Source organism: Ambystoma mexicanum, chromosome 1q, assembly GCF_040938575.1.
Source record: "Ambystoma mexicanum isolate Mex_15411 chromosome 1q, UKY_AmexF1_1, whole genome shotgun sequence".
NCBI lineage: Eukaryota > Metazoa > Chordata > Amphibia > Caudata > Ambystomatidae > Ambystoma > Ambystoma mexicanum.
The window spans coordinates 69,965,349-69,984,808 of record NC_090922.1 but is presented as its reverse complement, the minus strand read 5'-3'; the positions used below and the strand labels follow the sequence as shown (position 1 = coordinate 69,984,808).

The 19,460-nt window shown below is 45.2% G+C and overlaps 1 protein-coding gene across 2 annotated transcripts in view; it reads left to right on the top strand.

Annotated features, from left to right (window-relative positions):
* CDH1 (cadherin 1) overlaps positions 1-19,460 on the top strand; it is a 398,557-nt gene that overhangs the window by 306,120 nt on the left and 72,977 nt on the right. For both annotated transcript variants that reach the window (XM_069635549.1, XM_069635548.1), the window contains exons 8-10: positions 4,671-4,799; positions 16,307-16,492; positions 17,334-17,581. In XM_069635549.1, the coding sequence (XP_069491650.1) occupies positions 4,671-4,799; positions 16,307-16,492; positions 17,334-17,581 (563 nt within the window). The remainder of the gene's footprint in view (positions 1-4,670; positions 4,800-16,306; positions 16,493-17,333; positions 17,582-19,460) is intronic.

Genomic DNA, 19,460 nt, shown 5'->3' with positions numbered 1-19,460 from the left:
AGAAACTGAGATGCAAGATTAGAATTTTAGGTTTGATCCCGGCAGAGGTAAACCTGGGTGGGAGAGATTTTTGGACTTTGAAATGAGTACTGTGCTCGAAACTACCAAGAGGCCTTGGTGTAGGAGAAAAAAAGTTACGTCTGAGGAAAGGTGGAAGTGGTCATGCCGATGTAAGAGCAAATGTCTTGCACTTTCAAAAGTCTTCGACAGCGAGAGGAAAGTGAAAGGAGGCTTGAGACCGACAGAAGGAAGCCTACGAAGGTGTGATTGAAGCTTGGGGAAGGGAACCCCACAAATTGTGATTGAAAGGTTTGAGCCCGGCGGAGGGAAACCTGTACTGAATTGTGGTCACCAGAAGGAGTCAAACTTTTATTGAATTGTATTACAAGCTAAAAGGTGACCTGGGCTGGAGTGAGAGAAAGCCGAGAGGTAAAGCGAATAAACTTAAGACTTTTCGTGCAAGGCCCAGTGGGCCCTGGTCCACGAAATAAACTGCATCCTTGTGTCCGAAGCCAGAGTGTCGTAAGGTACAAGTGTGCCCCCTTAACCCATGCTACAAAACGTGGGGAAGGGAGTTTACTCAGCCATACTGACATTTCTTTTGAACACTGATTTTCCTTTTTGCATTACACATTCCCTTTACGCATGTATTACAAAGAGGGCAGGCATTAGTTGTATTAGTATAGGCCGTTTTAGTTTGACTAAGGACTGATTAGGACTGTATTTTCTTTGTTTGATGGTCGAGAATACTCACATCTTAGTTATAAGGCAAGAGAGGAGTTTGCCAACCCCTCTTACACCATCAATAAAGGTTTTGAAACGTGCAGCTCTTGTGTCAGTGTGTACTTGTGAATCCCTGCCGCCCTTAAACCTGTGAGACCCCCAGTACTTTTTGCTGGATTTGTGGATTATTTTTCAGTGTTCCGGAGTGAGTTGGAAACTGTATCCCCACTCGCCCTTTCTTTTACTCTTTCCATAGAAGTCCTTTTTGTGAGACTCCATATTTTGGGAATCATACTTTCTGTAACATTTTGGGCATGTACTTTTTTAAAAAAACTTTTTTTGCAGCACAGAGCACTTTCTGGGCAGTGTTACTGGGGCGCCCCTTTGGCTTCCCTTTTCTCCTGAGTTCCTTGTATGAACTAATGTTCCCAAGGGTGTAAAAGGATACTTTTTATTGTTTCTACAACCCCCATTGTGAGATCAGCACACCCCACATATGTGGAGTTCAGAGGGATTACATAATATCCCCTTTCACACTGCTCTTGTACCATTTCTGTTAGTGACAAGCTAACAATTATGGCTGGTGGCAGTTGACCACGTGTTCTACTGACCTTTGTGTGATTGTTTTTTTTTTATTTTTTTTTAACATTTTTTTTTCTACTCGCAGACTGTCAAACCAGCCGCAGTAGCCCACAGAACGGTCACCATTCATCTAGAATGGTGGCTTTTCTTTTTTCGCCATTTTTGGTGTGCTTGTCCTTTCTTGGTCATTGTGCTGCCGTTTTAGGAGGGGGAGGTCCTGCTTTGATTTTTGTCTTTGGCGGAAATCCTTTGTGTAGCCTGCTGAGGCTCCAGTGTGTCTGAAGACAGGAAACGAGGGAGTGGTCCATAACTCTGCAGCCCTTTGTCTCCTGGCATTCCTGCCGCAACCAGTCTTAACTGGAATGCTGGCTGCCCTAAAAGGACAGTCGCCCCCCAAAGTTTGAATGTAGCATGTGTGCGGATTGGCTGGGTTCCTTGATAAATGGCCTGGATCTGGAAGATGAAGATAAGTCAACCACTGGAGATGAATTTGATGAAAACGAGACGGCTTTAGCTGATTCTAGCGACTGGAGATGGCTGATGTGTAACCACTGCAGGCAGCATTGTAGGATTTACAAGCACACAAACAAGTGTTGGGATATAAAGCAACCATTATTTTTCTTCTCTTTTTAGACAATTTAGCTTGTATCAATATTTTGTGGACGTGGGCATATTTTTTGAGTCACTTGGTGTTATTCACTTGCTTCATTAAGAGTTTTGTCATACACAATGAAACCGTGTTTTCGTGTTTGTATTAATAAATGTTTTAACTGATTAAATGTTCATGCAATAATATCCACATGTCTATAGGCATTTGTTTCACCACTACAGGCAGCATATTCATTTAGGAAGGGAGCACGGATGGGCCGCAGCAACAACTGTTGTATCTTGCTGTGTAACCGCTGCCTGTGCTAACCACTTCTTCCATGAGACAGAGGAGTCCCTGAGATGACGGCTCCAACCCTTCAACTTGTGGGACCAATCAATCTTAAAGACCTGCATGTCGAGCCACGACGAGCTGCGATCTTTCTGGGCTGCAAACCGCCAATCCCCTGGGACCTCGAGGCAGGTTGCTGTGCAACGTCTTCCTATGAACTAATCTCACTGAAACTTTGATGGTCTCCTGCTGGAAAGTCCCCTCGGCAGAGTGCTGGACCGAGGTAGAGGGGCAAATCGATCAGAGAACCGTTCTTCATCTGGTGCCTTGAAAATGGTGCAAAATCCACACAGCTGCGAGAAGCACCAAACCTCCTCTGCTGGGAGCCTTTCCTCTCGGCTGCTGCAGCAATTTCCCATCCAGTGTCCTTTCTTTCATCACCACAACCAAGAATCCAGAGGCCAGGATCCCCCTTCTGCCTCTGAGAATACTAATGCCTTTTATTAGCATAGGGCTGCTCACGTATAAGGCTTATGTTAAGAAAATATAAAAGTTTTGCAAAGAACTTAGTTACTCGCTGTGGTTTGGTGATCTAACTATATATTCCTTGTAATAGAATACACTGCCAGCATTAGAAAGTTACTTCTTACCTGTGAATTGCTTACTGCCATTCTGAAAAGTATTACAAAGTTCTTTACTCACCTTTGATAGTGTTCCACTAATCTAGAAAGTGATGTTGGTGTAACTGCATATTCCTGAAACTGAATAAGTTACATGTGTTGCAGTATACTTACTTGCTGTGGTAGGGTAACAGTATTATTCCTGAAATTGAATGTTACTTAGTATTGTAATATACTTACTTGCAATGTTAGTAGCAGCATTGTTTTATTGCTTGAAACAGAATGTTTACAGTTTACTACCAGTAGGCTCTGATTACCTTGAACTGCATACTGCCATTCTGAAAGTCTAATAATGTGGTTTTACACTCCTTGAATTGCATACTGCCTTTCTAAATGTAGTTTATACTTCGGTTTACTTACCATGAGTATGTGTTGGTTTTTATGTTGTGTTTGACTGATAATAGTGCTTACCTTTCTAAAGAATTATGTTTGCCTGTGTCTGTATGTAAAATAAACAATTATTTTGTACAATAAATCAGTTTCTCTTTGGACCAGATGTATGGCACACGTTCTTTGTACCTTTCCACAGCCCTCTCTCTCTCCTTCCTAAGATAAGCCTGGCTGCTCTGTCATAGCTACTCCTACCTTGAGTGGCACAGCCTCCTACTAAGTTGGAGTTTCTGTACAGGTAGGTATAGTGTTATAAAGTCTCGTTGGGTGGACTTTAGAAAATCTGTCCTAGCAAAAGTGCATGCATTTATTTCTGGTTTAGCACAGGTTTCAAAATCCCCCAATGGTCTCTTTGGAAGCAGTGCTGCTGCTCACCTCATGGCATGTCCCAGATATCTTGACCACATAACCTGTCCTGAGCGCAGTCAAGTGACTGAAATGAGGTCAGGATGTTTAAGTTGGGGGAAGGGATCCATCAAGCCAATTTTCCTTATTATGCAGGAAAACATTTTGCGGTTGCCAGCAATCCTTGGAGTGACCACATTCTCAGTATAGACTCCCGCTATTTTGTGACTAAAAGACAATGCCCAAATAATACATTGCTGGAGGAAAAGCGTTTGAAAACTCAACCTGTTGACCCCGGATGCAATTGCAATACTTGCTTTTTGGAGGGATATCAAAACACACTAGCTCACTTTATCCTCTGTACGGCTGACTTTACTAGAATTTGTATTCAATTATAGCCCATCGTATTAAGTTTGTTGTTTTAGCCTGTATTTCTAAAGGTGATGTACACAGCCATCAAATGATGCAGATACGTTCAAAGATTGAATGGAGATTGAAGCAGGCAGATAAACTAATTGGCAGTGTTAAACATTACTAGGATGCACCAATTCAGAAGCATTTTCTCTGTGGCAGTGCAGACTACTCCTAATGGTTAACACATATGAAGGTACATAGCTACATTGACTAGGCGTTGGCAGTGAGTCACTTTGAAGTAACTAGTTAATGTTAGAAAACCAGCACCCTAGCCCTAAACAAACAAATCACCTTGCATTGTTTGCATTCAGGTGCAGATTCGTTCCCAGACCCTACTCAAACTGTCAATCACTTGACTTTAAGAATTGGCAATGCCTTTTCCCTCTGGAGTTCAAAGGTTGCCTGAAATGTTTTTCAATGTAATTTATTTTACCAGAAGTGCCTAAATGTTTTCTCTCAACATTATTATACTTTAATTTGTGGGGTGAGAAACAGGGTTATGTGAGGTACGATTGGAGGGGGGCACATGGGCCAAGACCTGCATTGTGTGCTTCAGTGAGCTAGGTACACTGTCACTTCATTTTTGGATTTGATTTGTAAAAATATTGGAGTAAATGTTCTCTCCTGATAACTCATTTTTGCAACTGTTTGTGTCCCAGAAAGTACCAAAGTACACACTGACTCTCGAAGCTGCTGACCTGGAAGGAAATGGATTTGCGACAACGGGTACAGCGGAGATCACAGTGACGGACATCAATGATAACCCTCCGATATTTAACCCATCAGCTGTGAGTCTGCTAGCATTTCACAATTGTTGTTTTAAATGTTTTTGTGATGAGAGTTCAACGTGGGAGGAAGTGATCCAGATAGCTTAAGGCAAAATGTGTTGCGGTTGCTCATCCCATTCCATAGATGCTGAGAACCGATCTGGCTCAGTCGATCTATTTTGTCTGACAATTAACTTGCCTCTTGACCGTGCATCTTACTAGCCTCCATCACTGCCATTGATTTTACTTTCTCCTCAGCTTCTTTTTGTAAATGTTTTTATTCTTTAAGATTACACCAAATGGCATTTTATTTACATAGTTGGTGTTCATATTATCCAACTCGTTACTATTTACTTACATTATCCCCCTCTGAAAGATAAATGGTGAAATGGACCATCCAGAATTGAATTTTTGTTAGAAAGCAGATCTCTTTAGGGGATATGCTGTCCTAATGGGTCTTGTGCCTTAGGTTCAATTCCATCTTGTAAATGACTGCTTGAGGTAAGTCTTTTTGTACCTTACTCTTTGATGGCCAGAATCACCTTGTGCTTGACTCAGATGATTCAGAGACTGTGTGCGTAGCTCGTTGGTTTGCGCCTTATCAGGCACTACTATTTGAGGTGGACGCCACCTTGAGCTTCGACACCATCCAAAGTCTCTATCTGGGCCAAAAGCATGTCCATGCACAACCAACCTTTTCCCCTTGAGCTGCAGAAGGTCCTGTGACCACATCCCACCCTGAATTGTGAAAAAGCAGAGGTATTCTGATGTCGTAATGAATTGACCCAATCTGGCACTCCCAGATTTTGTTTCCCTTTAAGCTGAACATTGTTATCAAAAGCTTCACAGATGAAATTAAACATTTCTTCTCAAAATGGCTGAAGGATAATTATTTTTTCGGTCTTCAGAGTTGTTAGAGTGCAGAAATGCAATTGAAGCCTGCACAATTTCAGAAAAATTCATGAGAATGCAGAATTGTTTATAGAAGAACACAAATCAGACTGTACTGTGGAAAGTCCCAGCTAATGAAACAAACTATTTTGGGGTTGAACTATAGGGTTTTGTGTAAGCCATGCTACCTAAGAGCTGGAAAAAGGCAGTTATACATAAAAATGCAGTGGAGTGTTGCTTGTGTTGGGAAAACTGTCAGCCTGCCACTGTTTCCCATTTGGCTGAGTCTTTCTTCCCCTTTCACCATGTAAGGAGGAGCATTTACATAGAAACTCATGCACTGTTGCAGAGTGACGGAGTGCAGGGGAGTGTTGCTTGTGTTGCCTGGGTGGCCTGGTGACCGGAGCTACTGAAGAAACTGGGCTTAAAGATCTCTGTCCACTTTAGATATGGAGAAACTTAGATTTGTCCGGTTCCATGTGTTAAAAATTGCAGCAAAAATGGCTGCAGACACAAAATATTGTGGCAAAAAGGCTGTGGTTTTGCCGCCACAATCCATGTAAAGGATGCAGGGGACACGCCCGCAACCCAAAGACCCAATATACCATTTAAGGGGAGTAGGGGCCACCCCCGCTCCCTTTAAATGGTATAATGGGGTACACCTTTACTGGGTCACAGCATTTGTGCTGTAATTTTCTTTTTTTTTTTTTTTTGTACTGGCGACATGTTTCCACGAATTTATCACTGCATACCGATTTTTCCCAATGCTGCGCACTAGATGGCAAACCAAGTCACAGGTGACCGAACACCCCTACTTGTCCCCTGCAAGCCCAAACCGACAAATACATGTATCCCCTACGTCCTCGCTTGCAGGCAGACAAACCCCCGCTTCTGCATCCATGATGGACGCCAAGACTCGGAGGAGTGGAATGTGGGGGTCTGGTCTACGCACTGAAGGGAAAGAGGAATCCAGCAACACTCTCCGTGCCTCTCTAACAATGTATTTATTTTATTTGTTACACGCCCAGACGCTGGGGTATCACAGCGTGGTTACAGACAATTTAGGCATTGGTCATGCATTTATACAGTGAACAGAAGATAATAAAAACAAGAACTTGTACAATACATTCAAAGACATTTACAGTTTCAGTCGGTGATCTAAGGCTAACATGGATGAGCAGATCGGTATGCTAATTTTGGTTAAATAACCAAGTTTTTAGTCTCTTCTTAAAGCCAGGGAGAGAGGTCCCTTTTTTTTATATTGAGGGGCAGGGTGTTCCAGTGTTTAGGGGCTAGCACACGAAAGCTGCTGCCCCCCGCTTTGGTGGTTTTGTACAGAGGAGACACTAGGAGTAGATTGTCATTAGATCTCAGTATTTTAGTGGATTCTTTTTTCTGTAAGGCATTGTTGAGGTAGATTGGAGCTTTGTTGGCAAGACATTTGTGAGTGATGCAGTGTTTTAAAGATAATTCTAGCTTTGATGGGTAGCCACTGGGCATCCTTCCTAGTCTTAGAGATGTGATCAAACTTTTTTATCCCTAGTGCTGCCCGTAGGACTTTGTTTTGCATGATCTGCAATTTGGTGAGGTTGGTAATGGAGGTTCCTAGCAATATCGCATTGCAGTAATCCAATTTGGATAATACCAAGGCCCTGGCCAAAGTGAGGCACTGGGTGGGGGGGGGGGTCAGAAATTGTCGACTAAGAGCGATGAGCTTGGATGTATACGCCGTGGATGAGGATTGCGTGTTCATATGTTTGGTCACAGTGAGATTGGCATCTAGGTATACGCCTAGTGTTTTCACTTGCTTCAGTACTGGGATCAGAGTGCCGTCGATATTGATAGAGGAATAGTCTGGGTGCAGGGCAGCTATTTTAGATGGCGATCCAACGATGAGAACTTCTGTGTTCTCATTGTTAAGACATAAACTATTCAGTGCCATCCAGTTTTGGATGATGGCATATATTTTATTTATGGTCAGTGTCCTGGTCGTAGTTTCCTGAGATGGGTATGAGGATCTGGGTGTCATCTGCAAAATTGGTGTAGATGACGCCCATATTGTCTAGAGCTGAGAAGAGAAGCTTTGTTGTAGGTGTTGTATAGTGAGGGCTAGAGGCATGAGCCTTGATGTACTCCAATGGGGACTGGGATATGATCAGCCGCTTCTTTGCCTATGGCGACTCTGGAAGTGGGATCTGCTTGGAAGGATTTCACCCACAAAGTGGCATCATTCGAGAAGTTGCAATCCTTGGCGAGAGACTTGCACAGTTTGTTATGGTCTACGAGGTCGAAAGCAGTGGAGAGATCTAACAGCAGGAGTATGCAAAGTTTCCCTGAAACTCTGATAGCGTCCATCTGGATTTTTAGGTCCAGGAGCGCTTTTCAGTGGTATGATTAGGCCTGAAGCCTGATTGTCTAGTTCCGAGGAGTTGGTGATGTTCGAGGTGTTTGGATTTTAGTGTATGCAATTTTGTCTGAGTTTGAGTAGAATTGGGACCGTGGTTATTGGGCGGTAATTGGTCGGTGTTGTGGGGTCCAATATGGGCTTTTTGAGAAGTGGATGACCCAGGCTTCTTTGATGCTGGCTGGAACTGTATTAGTTGAAAGAGTAATTGACAAAGTTGGTGATAGGTGTAAGAGTGAATGCACATGCTTTGACCAGTTTAGCTGGGATGCTGTCCCCTTTGCAATTGGAGGCTTTTAATTTAGAGATGGTATCGAACACTAGTTCTTGAGTGACTGGGGCGAAGTGGAATAGGGAGCTCGAGTTGTCATTGGTAATGATGGGATTGGGGGTAGAAATATGTTTGTCAGCTAGTAGCAGTCTTTTGGTAGAGATTTTCTTTTGTAGCGGGGCAATTTTGGTGGCGAGAGCATCTTGTATAGAAGTGCACCCTTCTTTACTGGAATTGGCGGAGGTCGCAGTGGGTATGGGATTTTCTCATTCTCTAAGAATAGAGAAGAGTTCCTTAGTCAGATGCTGCGTTGCTGATATGCGAGTTGTAAGTGTTAGCTTTATGGGAGATGATGGCTGTTTCATAGATTTTGTTGGCGTCCTTAAAGGCTTTGGCAGGGTCGAGGGTGGGATGTTTGTTATGGGGTGTGTTCAAGAGAGCGTTTAGTCCTCCTTGGGGAGACTAGTTCTTCATTGAGCCAGAAGTGGGACTTTTTGTTGGTACGTCGCGTTTTGTTTGTGATAGGAACTACTTCATCAATAGTAAGGGAGAGGCATTTATGGTAGTACTCTGCAATGACACTTGGATCGTTGCTAATGATTGAGTTTGTTTCTAGTGTTTTGTTGAGGGTAGGGATGAAATTCTCAACAGTGAGCTTCCAGGGGTTTCTGGATACATAGGTGTCCATTACTTTGCCCTTAGGCAGACAGGACTCATCACTCATGAGGGTGCATTCTAAGTAGAAGTGATCTGTCCAGCTGAGGGGGGGGTAGTTGTGTCTATAGTGAGATTAGTGTTAAGTGAGAGGATCCAGTCAAGGGTTCTGCCCTTGATGAGAGTGGGGGAATTGACCAGTTGTATGAAATTCATGTCTTTGAATGATGAGTGAAGGGCATTCGGGTCTAGGTCATCATTGAAGCCTAGGTTCAGGTCTCTGAGGATAATGCATTTCGTGTTTGGTTTAATGATGGGTGCAAGTAGTAGTGGAATTTCTATTCCTGGGTGACTTTTGAAACTAGGTGATCTGTAGATCACCACGATATTAATTGTGGTTTTCTTATTCAAAGCGAGTTTACCTAGTAGTAGTGCATACCATGCGATGTCTTCAGTGGAGCTTGAGCTGATTTGTAGATCACTCTTAGCTATGATGGCTACTTCACCTCCTTTTTAGATTTGGTTCTGTCAGCTCTGAGGATGGTGTATTCGGGTGGGATAGCTAGGGCTGCAATGGTCCTAAGGCTTGGTGAAGCCAGGATTCTGTGATTACTAAGTCTAGATTTTGTTCAATGATTAGGTCATGAATTTCGGTTGCGTGCGCTCCTAGAGATCGGGCGTTGGTGATGGCGCTTTTGAGGCTAATGGGTGGCTTGGGTTCAACTGCAGAGGCCAATTTAGGCAACTCGGCATAGGAGTCATTGGAGGTTCTTTTGGTGGTCGAGGCAGTAGTTGGGTTGTTTTATTTCTTATGCCAGTAGTTGTTCAAAGGTTTGGGAGTAGTGAGGGTAGGGATGAGGCTACGATGGAATAGTTTGGTGTGTGATCTTAGGCAAAGCGTTCCCTTCTAAGGGGTAGGGTTTGATACCTATGGCGGATTTGGGGCTGAGCCAGTGGTCCGCTGTAGGAATCGTGGAAGTGTGGCTCTCTACCAGAGAGCGTGGAGGTGATCAAAGGACTATAGTCCTGGTTTGGGCTAGTTGGAAATGGCTCAGTAATTGGTAGTAATGGTGTCGGGCAGGGTATAGGGTAATGCCTGGGGCAAGCCAGTCTAGTGAGGCAGTTACTAAAAGGGAGGTAGTGGTCACCTAAGCATGGTGTGCTGTATTGGATAAGGCAGAAAGGGAACATGATGAGAAAAAGACAATTTAGCATAGCTGTTCTTTGTATGAGGTGGACCTGGGGGGTGAAGGTGTGCAGAGCTATGTAGGGCAGGCATAGGGCTTAATACAAAAGACGGGTGCACGGTTTTGCGGGTCTAAATAACCAGTTCAGCAGGGGGCTTGAACAGAGATTAGTGGTAGGGTTTTGGCACTGCTCTATGGACAGGTCAATACCCTGAGCAGCGGGTGATGAGGTGGGTTAAAATTTCGTATGCAGATTGTTCAGTATGCAATATGGCAGATTAGACTACAGGCGAAACGCTCCCAAAGCACAATGTTAAATCAGGCTAAATGCGACCGACTCGCTGAGCCCAAAATGGCGCGTTCGGTTAGATGCGACGGGCTCCTAAACACTGTGCAGCACGTTGGGCTAAGAGCGGCAGGCTCGCAAAGCACAACATAGCCGATTAGACTGAATGCAACAATCTCCTAAATACAGTGTGGCAAATTGGGCTAGATGTGACGGGCACAATATGGCAGGTTAGGCTGAACGCAACAGGCGCCCAATTAGAGTGCAGCACAAAGGGCTGAGAGAGGCAGACTCACGAAACACAATATGGCGACTTTAGACTGAATGCAACACGCTCTTAGATACAGTGTGGTAATTTGATTTAAAAGTAGCAAACTCTCATTCAATATAGCGTAGTGGGCTAGAGGCGACATGCTGCCATAACGCAGTATGGCAAGTCGGGCCACAGTCGAGAGGCTCATAATGCATATGATGGCCAGTTAAGCTAGACGTAGTATGTTATCGAGAGGCATAGTGTGGCTAGTGAGGCGACCATGCTATAGTTAGATTATATTGCAGGGTGCTGGTAACAAGTACTTTTAGGGTCTTAGATATCACAGAAGGGTGCTGAAGTTTTTAGAATGCTTCTTATGGACTTAGTCTGTTGGAGGTGCTGTACAGTGCCGCGTGTGCTAGAGTCAGTTGGGGTTCTGTGAAAGCCGAGGATTTAGCCTTTGCAAGCTGTAATTATTGCTGGAGTACTTGCAGGAAGGATGGCGTAGTAGTAGCGTAGCAGGGGGACTGGTTGACCAACCGCATACAGGCGCAGACAGGACTGGTGCCTTTAATAAGGGGTGCCTTGAATGGGGGATGCAGACTCGCCTTCTGGCGGAACTCAGCCGGGTAAATGCTGTGGTGCGGCCAATGTGCATCGGGGAAATGTTGCTAGGCAACACAAAGCAACAACAGTGGCTGCCATTTTAGTTATAACCATGTCTTTCAAAGTGGTAAAATGGAATAATATTGTACCAGATTGGCACAATGGATGGTAGTGGAATCAGATCGCGGCTCCTCTCTGAAGCTGGGCTCCTGCCCTTGCTTGTGTTTCAGTCGATCATGCAGCTGTAGTCAGGATGGCGGGAATGCGTCCGAAGTGCGGCCATGGGATCAGCTGGCCGTGGAGTCGGCTGGCAGGGATGATTGGGCTGAGCTCCTGCCCCCTCCTGCCCTCCCCAATGATGACAATGAAGCCAGTCCGGCGGCCAGCTATAAGCAAAGCACCACTTACTCCCCTTACCACTGCAGTGTACTTGCCGAGGACTTCCCTTCCGCTGCAGGATTGCGCTGCTGAGTTGACCGATGCAGACTTTTTACTGGGTGAGAATGCAGTACTCCTAACAGTGCAATCCCTGTCCCCTCTACATGAGGCCACAAAAGAAGGTCCAACTCTTCCCACCCTCGCAGACTAAGTACTAGAAATGGCAGTTTCATCCCCGGCCCTACAAAGGGAATCTTGTGTGCTCCAAATTCCTTTTAGGGCTCCGCTCCCCCAGTCTAGCCAAAATTGCCCTGGAATACCTTTAGGGCTCTAAACAGTCATTCGATGAGCTGCTTCCTTCACAGCCTCCACCTGATCCTTAGTTGAGGAAGCCCTCTTCTCCTGGCTATGGCTTGCTTGGGGGAGCACTGCCGAGTAACAAAGAGGAGACATCTGTATTGTTGAACCTACCCTCGATTGAGAGAGACCATCTTGGGGCACCTGCCAGCCCCCGCAACCAATATCACTTGGAAGGGAAGGCAAACACCTTTCAGCCTTTGGCTAAAATCCAAAAGGAACTCCACTCCCGTTAAGCAACTACCTTCCTCTACAGCAGAAGTCCCGGCTAATATCTCATCCGACCCTTGATATCCTCTTCAATAAACATTCGACCAACCTTATTCTTACAGCCCACTGTGCACGGCTCAGAGTCAACTTCGAAATGACCCAGTGTTTCCAGTTCAACATGTGGAAGACGTAGGACTTGGTTCCCCGCCTGGGACATTCAGCGCGCAACGTTACATGTCAGCCCTTTCCATCTCATTGGCCCCTTCATGAAACTATGAATGAGAACGTTAAAGATTGGGCTTCCTTGTTGGCCAAGATCCAATTTAGGGTGGATCATGAAGCAGAGTGCTGAAACGTCATCCAGAGGTAGCTACAAGACGCCTTGGATCTTGAAAGAGCAGACAAAAAATGGCTCTTAAACTCGGTATTGGAACTTCTCCAATTGAAATCTCTGGTGCATAACAAGAAAGAGGATGTACTGGATTCAGAACAAAGTGGGTTCCTCTTTAAACAATACTGACTGTATAGAAAGCAGAAACAGTTATAAAAAAAGCACATTCAAGCAGATCCTTGCCTTCCTCAGGCAATGCTACAATAAGAGCTTGGAATGTGCTTTCCAGAAGTCTGGTCATGGTCAGCAAGTCCTTAAAAAGGAGCTATATAAAATAAACTAGCTCTGTTCTAAATGCCTTGTAAAGCAGTGCCCTCCTGTCACTTTCCCACACATCATGCCTTTAATCGCCTCATGAACCTCCTGTTCATCCTCCTGACAAACTGGCCTGTCGCCTGCTACAAAGGCAATACTGACTCTGTCCTCACCAAGAAGAGAGTCCACATTCAAGCTCGTGTCTCTGCGGCATCTAACAACTCGGTCAAACTCTTTAAAATCTGCAAGGAGCTGGGCAACCCTGCTGCAGTCTCTACCCCTCCTGTTGCCTCCCAGGCTCTTTTCAATGCCCTTGCCTCTCACCTCATTTAAAAAACCCAGGACATCCTGCCCACCCTCTCCACCCACACCCCTTCTCTCCCCTCCCCATCTGTGCTTGCTGACCCTCCTTTAGCCACCCCCACACCATCCTTCTCGTCCTTTCCTCTTTTCTCCCCTGACGAGGTCGCTCGACAAGTCCGATCTATGAAGGCCTCGTAAAAACAGGTTCATCCTGGTTCCTCTAAAACCATCAAGGACCACATTAACACCCTTGCTCCGGCCCTTGCTGATTTTTGCAACCACTCCTTTGCCTCTGGATCCTTCCCCTCCCCTCTGAAGCACTCCTTTGTGCATCCTCTTCTCAAGAAACCCACAGCTGATCCTTCTTGTCCAGCTAACTATCACCCAATTTACATTACTCCCTTTCTTGGCAAATTCCTGGAAAAGTTGGCCATCTCTCATCTTAACCTTCATTCCAATTCTGTTGGCTGTCTCCATGACCACCAGTCTGGCTTCTATGCTGCCAGAAGCATAGAAACTGCTCTTCTGAACATCTGTGAAGATCTGCTCTCCAACCTTGACTCTAACATCCCCTCTGTCTTCATCCTCCCCGATCTCTCTTCTGCCTTCGACACGGTCAACCATACCATCCTGCTCAACCGTCTCTGTGAAAACCTGGGTATCACTGATCAGGCTCTGGCCTGGCTGACCGCTTTCCTCTCAAATCGACCCTCCCAGGTCCAACTTGGGTTCTTCCTTTCATCTATCTTGCTCTCTACCTGTGGTGTTCCCCAGGCGTCTAACCTCTCGCCCTGGCTTTTCAACCAATACCTGGACACTCTCGCCCACTGCATTGCCACTTTCTGCTCAAATTTCCAGTGCTAGGCTGATGACACAACTAATTTTCAGGCTGCCCAGTGCCGCCACCTCTCCCTCATCGCCTAACCATTCAAGAGTGGTGTGCCGCCAATGATCTTTGTCTGAATGGCAGCAAGACGGAGATCCTCCTCATCGGCACACCTTCACCATCCTTTCCCCTCACTCTATGGCCGGCCTCCCTTGGCCCTCCTCCTACCCCCACCTGCGAGGCCAAGAACCTCAGGGTCATCTTTGACTCCACCCATTTCTTCTCCGCCCACATCTCTGAGGTCTCTAAAAAGTCAAATTTCCGACTGCACCTCCTCAGAGGTACTCTGCCTTTCCTCTCCTTCCCCCAGAAGCTCATGATATCCCAAGCTCTGGTTCTCTCTAGCTTGGACTATTGTAACAGCCTCTTTCTAAATCTACCTGCCTCTACTCTCCGCCTTCTGCAACTAATCCAGAACAGGACTGCAAGACTTGTCCTTGGTCTGAAGCCCTGGGATCATATCTCTCCAGCTCTGAAATCTCTCCACTGGCTCCCAGTGGATGCAAGGATTAAATGCAAAACCCTCTGCATTGTCCACAAGGCTTTCTGGGTCCAAAATACCTTCAGCTATCCTTCCACAAATACCTCCCCTCTCGAGCTCTTCACTCCTCTCCCTCCAAACCCCTCAGGGTCAGTCGTTTTTCAAAGAAATGAGCTGCGCGGTAGATCTGTCTTCGGCTGGGGCCTCTTTCTAGAACAGCCTCCCTGCCACTCTAAAACTTGAGAACCATGTCCGGAAGCACCTCAAGACCTTCCTCTTTTCTTCTGCATTCGCTCCCCCTCTCCCCTGCTGATCTTTTCTCTCTTGGCACCGTGCACCTGGCCACTCTGTCCTCCGGGCCCAGGTACCTGCTCACCCTGCCACCCTCCCACACTGCCTCCGGGCCACCCCTTGCACTGGGCTCTATATCTGTACCCATACAGCCCCCCTTTTTCTTCCTGCACTTATCAGACCTACCCTGTATGCTGCCTTAAACCTAGCACTTGCAAATTACTGGCTGCACTGAAACTGTGTTGCCTCCATTTATTTTTATCTGTTTCTCCTCTGCTTCGCACTTTCAACTTCACCCCCCTTTCGTGCACTTTTCCGCCTCCCCCATGCACTTGCACGTTCTCAATGTCACTGGGCCTAGTAAGATCACTGTTTTGTTCTCCCCTGTTCCCCTCCCTTGTCGCGCTCTGAAACACTTGTGTACGAGCGCGATAGAAATAAAATATCAATGGATCAGAAAGAGGTGACTCCAAAAGTTGGACCAAGTCATCTGGCAGGCCCTTAAGGTTTACCTGTAATAGATGACTCTCAGTAGGCTCCCCACTAATGGTCTCATCCGCCCTATAAAAGATACAAATTGCTCCCCAATAAAGGTCCTTTTCCCACCTGGCTGTCCTATTTATATCTGAATCCCAGGAACCAGTTTCTCTCCTGTCTGGACCCGTAGTCTTACCCTATTGCTTGTTTGCTTTCTCCACCCTCTCAAAATGTTTGCCCAAGGGACCTAGGCTTCATCTCAGTTTTGTCAATTAGGAGGGCCTCAAGCTCTGCCTTCAGTGGCCCCTGGGTCGCCTTACGATGAGCTTCATCCCATACCATCCTGTCCTCCACTCCTGTACCCCATCATCTATCCTCTCCCTCAATTCCTTACCGCAAGCCATGCTTAATAGGAAGCCCTCTGATCGTAGCCTTGAACCCCTTCCATACCAGAGCCACAAAAGTGATAAGCCTCCCATAATTACATTTATTTAATATGTTGAGGTGTGTATTTTATAATACAATAGGGGGCATTGGATTCACAACTTGTATCCTGCAGTATATGCTAAGATTAGTGTTGGTGGATGTTGGTTACAGTACCTGCTTTCTTTGTAAGCTTGAGGAAATGTTCAGTTTACAGTACAGTGGTGGCCACCTTTATAAATGTATCCATCACATAGACAAACGTACAGTTCCCATTGCAGTAGCACGCCCGCTCTGACTTGTTCTTCCGGTTTGAGTGCTTTCATTGTTTTGATCTGGATGGCAACGCATTAATTGATCACTGATGTTTGTGGTGTGCATTTGCAGGGGCAGGCTGGTGTGTCAGAAATGTGGAGGTTTTCTGTTGGGAAGCCTGTCATGCACCTTTACAAATACCTGCTAGAGCCGGCATTCCTGAGGAGCCTATTGCAATATATTGAACTTGATTTTCCTTTGTTTTGCAGTACACAGTTTTGGTGCCTGAAAACCAGGCTGGATATGTCTGTGAGAGACTGATCGTGACTGATAACGATGAAGAAAACACAAACGCTTCAAGTGCAGTCTACAAAATAATAAAAGGCAATGATGGTGGCTTCTTTGCAGTTCAAACAGACCCAGAGACCAACCAGGGCATCTTGTCAACAGTGAAGGTAATGCAATAATCCACTTCAATGTAATATAGTTGATGACGTTGAGGGCTGCACCTAATTGCAGGCAAGTGCTTGCCAAAACTACTTCTGCAGGTTACAATTTCTTATTGGTGCCTGGTTTAAACTCCTGTCTGAGGGGGAAGACCTTTATACGGGGAAGTAGCCATTGTGAAGGCTTACTGAAACTCATTCTTTACAAATCCAAAATGTGCCTCCACAGATTGTTAGGTTTCTATACCATCACTAGTACAGGGTTTACAAAGACCAATGTGTAATGGACCTGCAGATTGTCGCCAAAAGTGAGCTCACACCTCCATGGTTGTGCCGCTACGTTTGACTGCCATCTTTGGGGCAAGCACCCCATATAGAGTACAAATCGCAATGTAGACAGAGTAAAAAAATTGTTCACCGTATATACGGATGCCACTCTGTTTGGGCCCGGCTCCATATATAGTCAGCGACTGGTATTCTCCACCAAACATTTTCATGGCTTGTCCCATCATTAGGGAAGCTCAGCTTGCAGTCGATGCAGGTGTTTTAAATCTGTGTCAATTTTGCAGCAAGTACTTATGGTAGCGGTAGTTCAGGTTTCAGGCAACCCGCTCAGCCCCAAACCCACAGTACGATTGGAGGGGTGGGTATCCCAGTGTGGCACTCCAAAGCGGGCATAAGTCACACTGGTGCATCACCCTTTTGGAGTTTGGAGCTTCCACCTTCCATATTTCCTTGTAGACAACAGTAGTTTAACATAATCTACAAGGTAAGTAACACCAAATGTATATGAAAAACATATCACACATCTGTATGTGCTAATTTAATTCCTGACGTTTCCTTGTTACAGGGCTTGGATTTTGAGACTAAAAGACAATACATCCTTCTGGTTACTGTGTTGAACAAAGTTCCATTCACCATACCGACTCTGCCAACCTCTACTGCCACAGTGACTGTGAACGTTGAAGATGAAAATGAAGCACCAGTTTTTATCCCCAACCCAAAGGAATTTGACGTCCGTGAGGACTCACTCAATGGACAGAAAATTGTCACGTATACAGCCCAGGATCCTGACAAAATGCAGGCTCAGAAGATCCGGTAAGTAAAAGCTCATTTCAATAAGCTCTTCCTAATATTTCATTTTCAAAATGTGAGTACCCACTTGACCCAAAGCGTGCACCCATACATGTGGTAGGTCCTTGTAAATAAGGGTTGCCCAGAGATTGAAAGAAAGGGAATCCTTGAGTTGCCTTGGCTTATAAATTATTGCCTGTGTTCCTTGGACACATCACGAATAGGACTGTCCTGTTATTAAAGACACGTAATTGCTGTGTATTTTGGTTATAATGATGTAGCAGTCTTTGAAATGGTGCAATTGGATCAGAAACCAATGCTGTGTTGCCTTACTCCTCCCAATTTATCTACAAAAGAGTAAACCTCTCAGACATAACTACTTCGCCTTTTCAGTTCAGACATTCCCAGCAAAACAATGTTTGCTTCCATCGCTTGTTTATATTGTAGTTTCATCAGGGTTTAACATGCCGGGGAAGTGGCAAAGGGCAAATAAATTGTGGTTGAAATCTCTGGCAATTACAAGAAAGGGAAGGATTATTGTGTTGGGATAATGCTGCTGGAAACACCCCCAAGAGGCCTTAAGGTTGGGGGATGTTGAAAAGTATGGTTTCATTCTTCAAACTAATACAAGTAAATTTATTCCTGTAATGGTGGTACAGCCACACTTGCATGGAATATCAAAAGAAAGTCATGTCCTAAAGATGGTAGCTAAAGGAAGCACACCTGGCTAATGTGTGCTTCATTAACGCCTTTCATGCTGTATTGTATGCTTATTGCTTTGAGAGAGGGTTCAACAGAAACCCGATAATAGGAATTTGTAACATATCCCCCATTGGAGCACCTACATTAACGTCATTCATAATGTGTTAATATGAATAGTATGTGAGCAGGGCTCAGGACAAATGTCCTATCCCGTTTGCTACCTGAGTCATGCAGTTTTATAAGGTAGTAGTTGTTCAATTATATAGTGCCTTTATCCCATTAGTATGGCCTCAACGCACTTGTGGGGGGCAATGCCATTGGTGGACTGAAGTCCTCTGTATGGGAAAATTGTCAGAAGGATTGGAATGCATGGTGTGTGCATTTGGCCAAAATAGGGAGTTGGGTGGGATGGCTGAGCTCCAGTAAGCTACCCATGATGGTCAGGCAAGTGGATGGGTGCTGAGAGGTGGTCAGGAGAGTTTGTGAGTGCGATAGACTTGTTTCGTGTCCATATGATATGGCATTTATAACGCACCTATACACATGCTTCAAGGTGCGACGAGGCAAGGGAGGGGGAACAGAGGGAACATCGAGACAATGATCTTACTAGGCCTGGTGACATTAAGATTGTGCAAGTGCAGGGGAATCTAGACTGAATTTATTGTTGTAGGTCGTAGCTGCATTCTTATGGCAGAGAGATGTTGCGCTTTGTGTTTTAGTCGAATGTGAGCAGGAGGGCGGCTGTGCCTGCAGCTAACATTTCCTAAGTATGCAATGTGACAGGTTTAAATACATTTGCTACACTCTAACGAATGCCTGTGCATTGGCTACTTTCACCTAGATTCAATACATTGTCTACATTCACCTAGATTCGGAGCACTGGCTACATTATACACAATTCTTCCAAGTGCAGTAGATGGGCTAATTTACACACTTTGTTTTATTGTTTTGTAATGTAAAGTTTATTGGCATATCCCAAAACACAGAAAATCATCAAACAAAACCACAGCGACCCTGTGTATATAAACACACTCTAACTCTCCTTTTCTCCCAAACTCCCTCCCCCCCGTGCTCTGCACGCCACATGTATAGGCAAAAAACACCTCCAGATCTGTGGGAATCCCCATTCCAACTACTTGTGCGATAACTAAGAACACAATCAAATGAGCAAGAGCACTACCAGGGGAGGATCAAAGAGCGG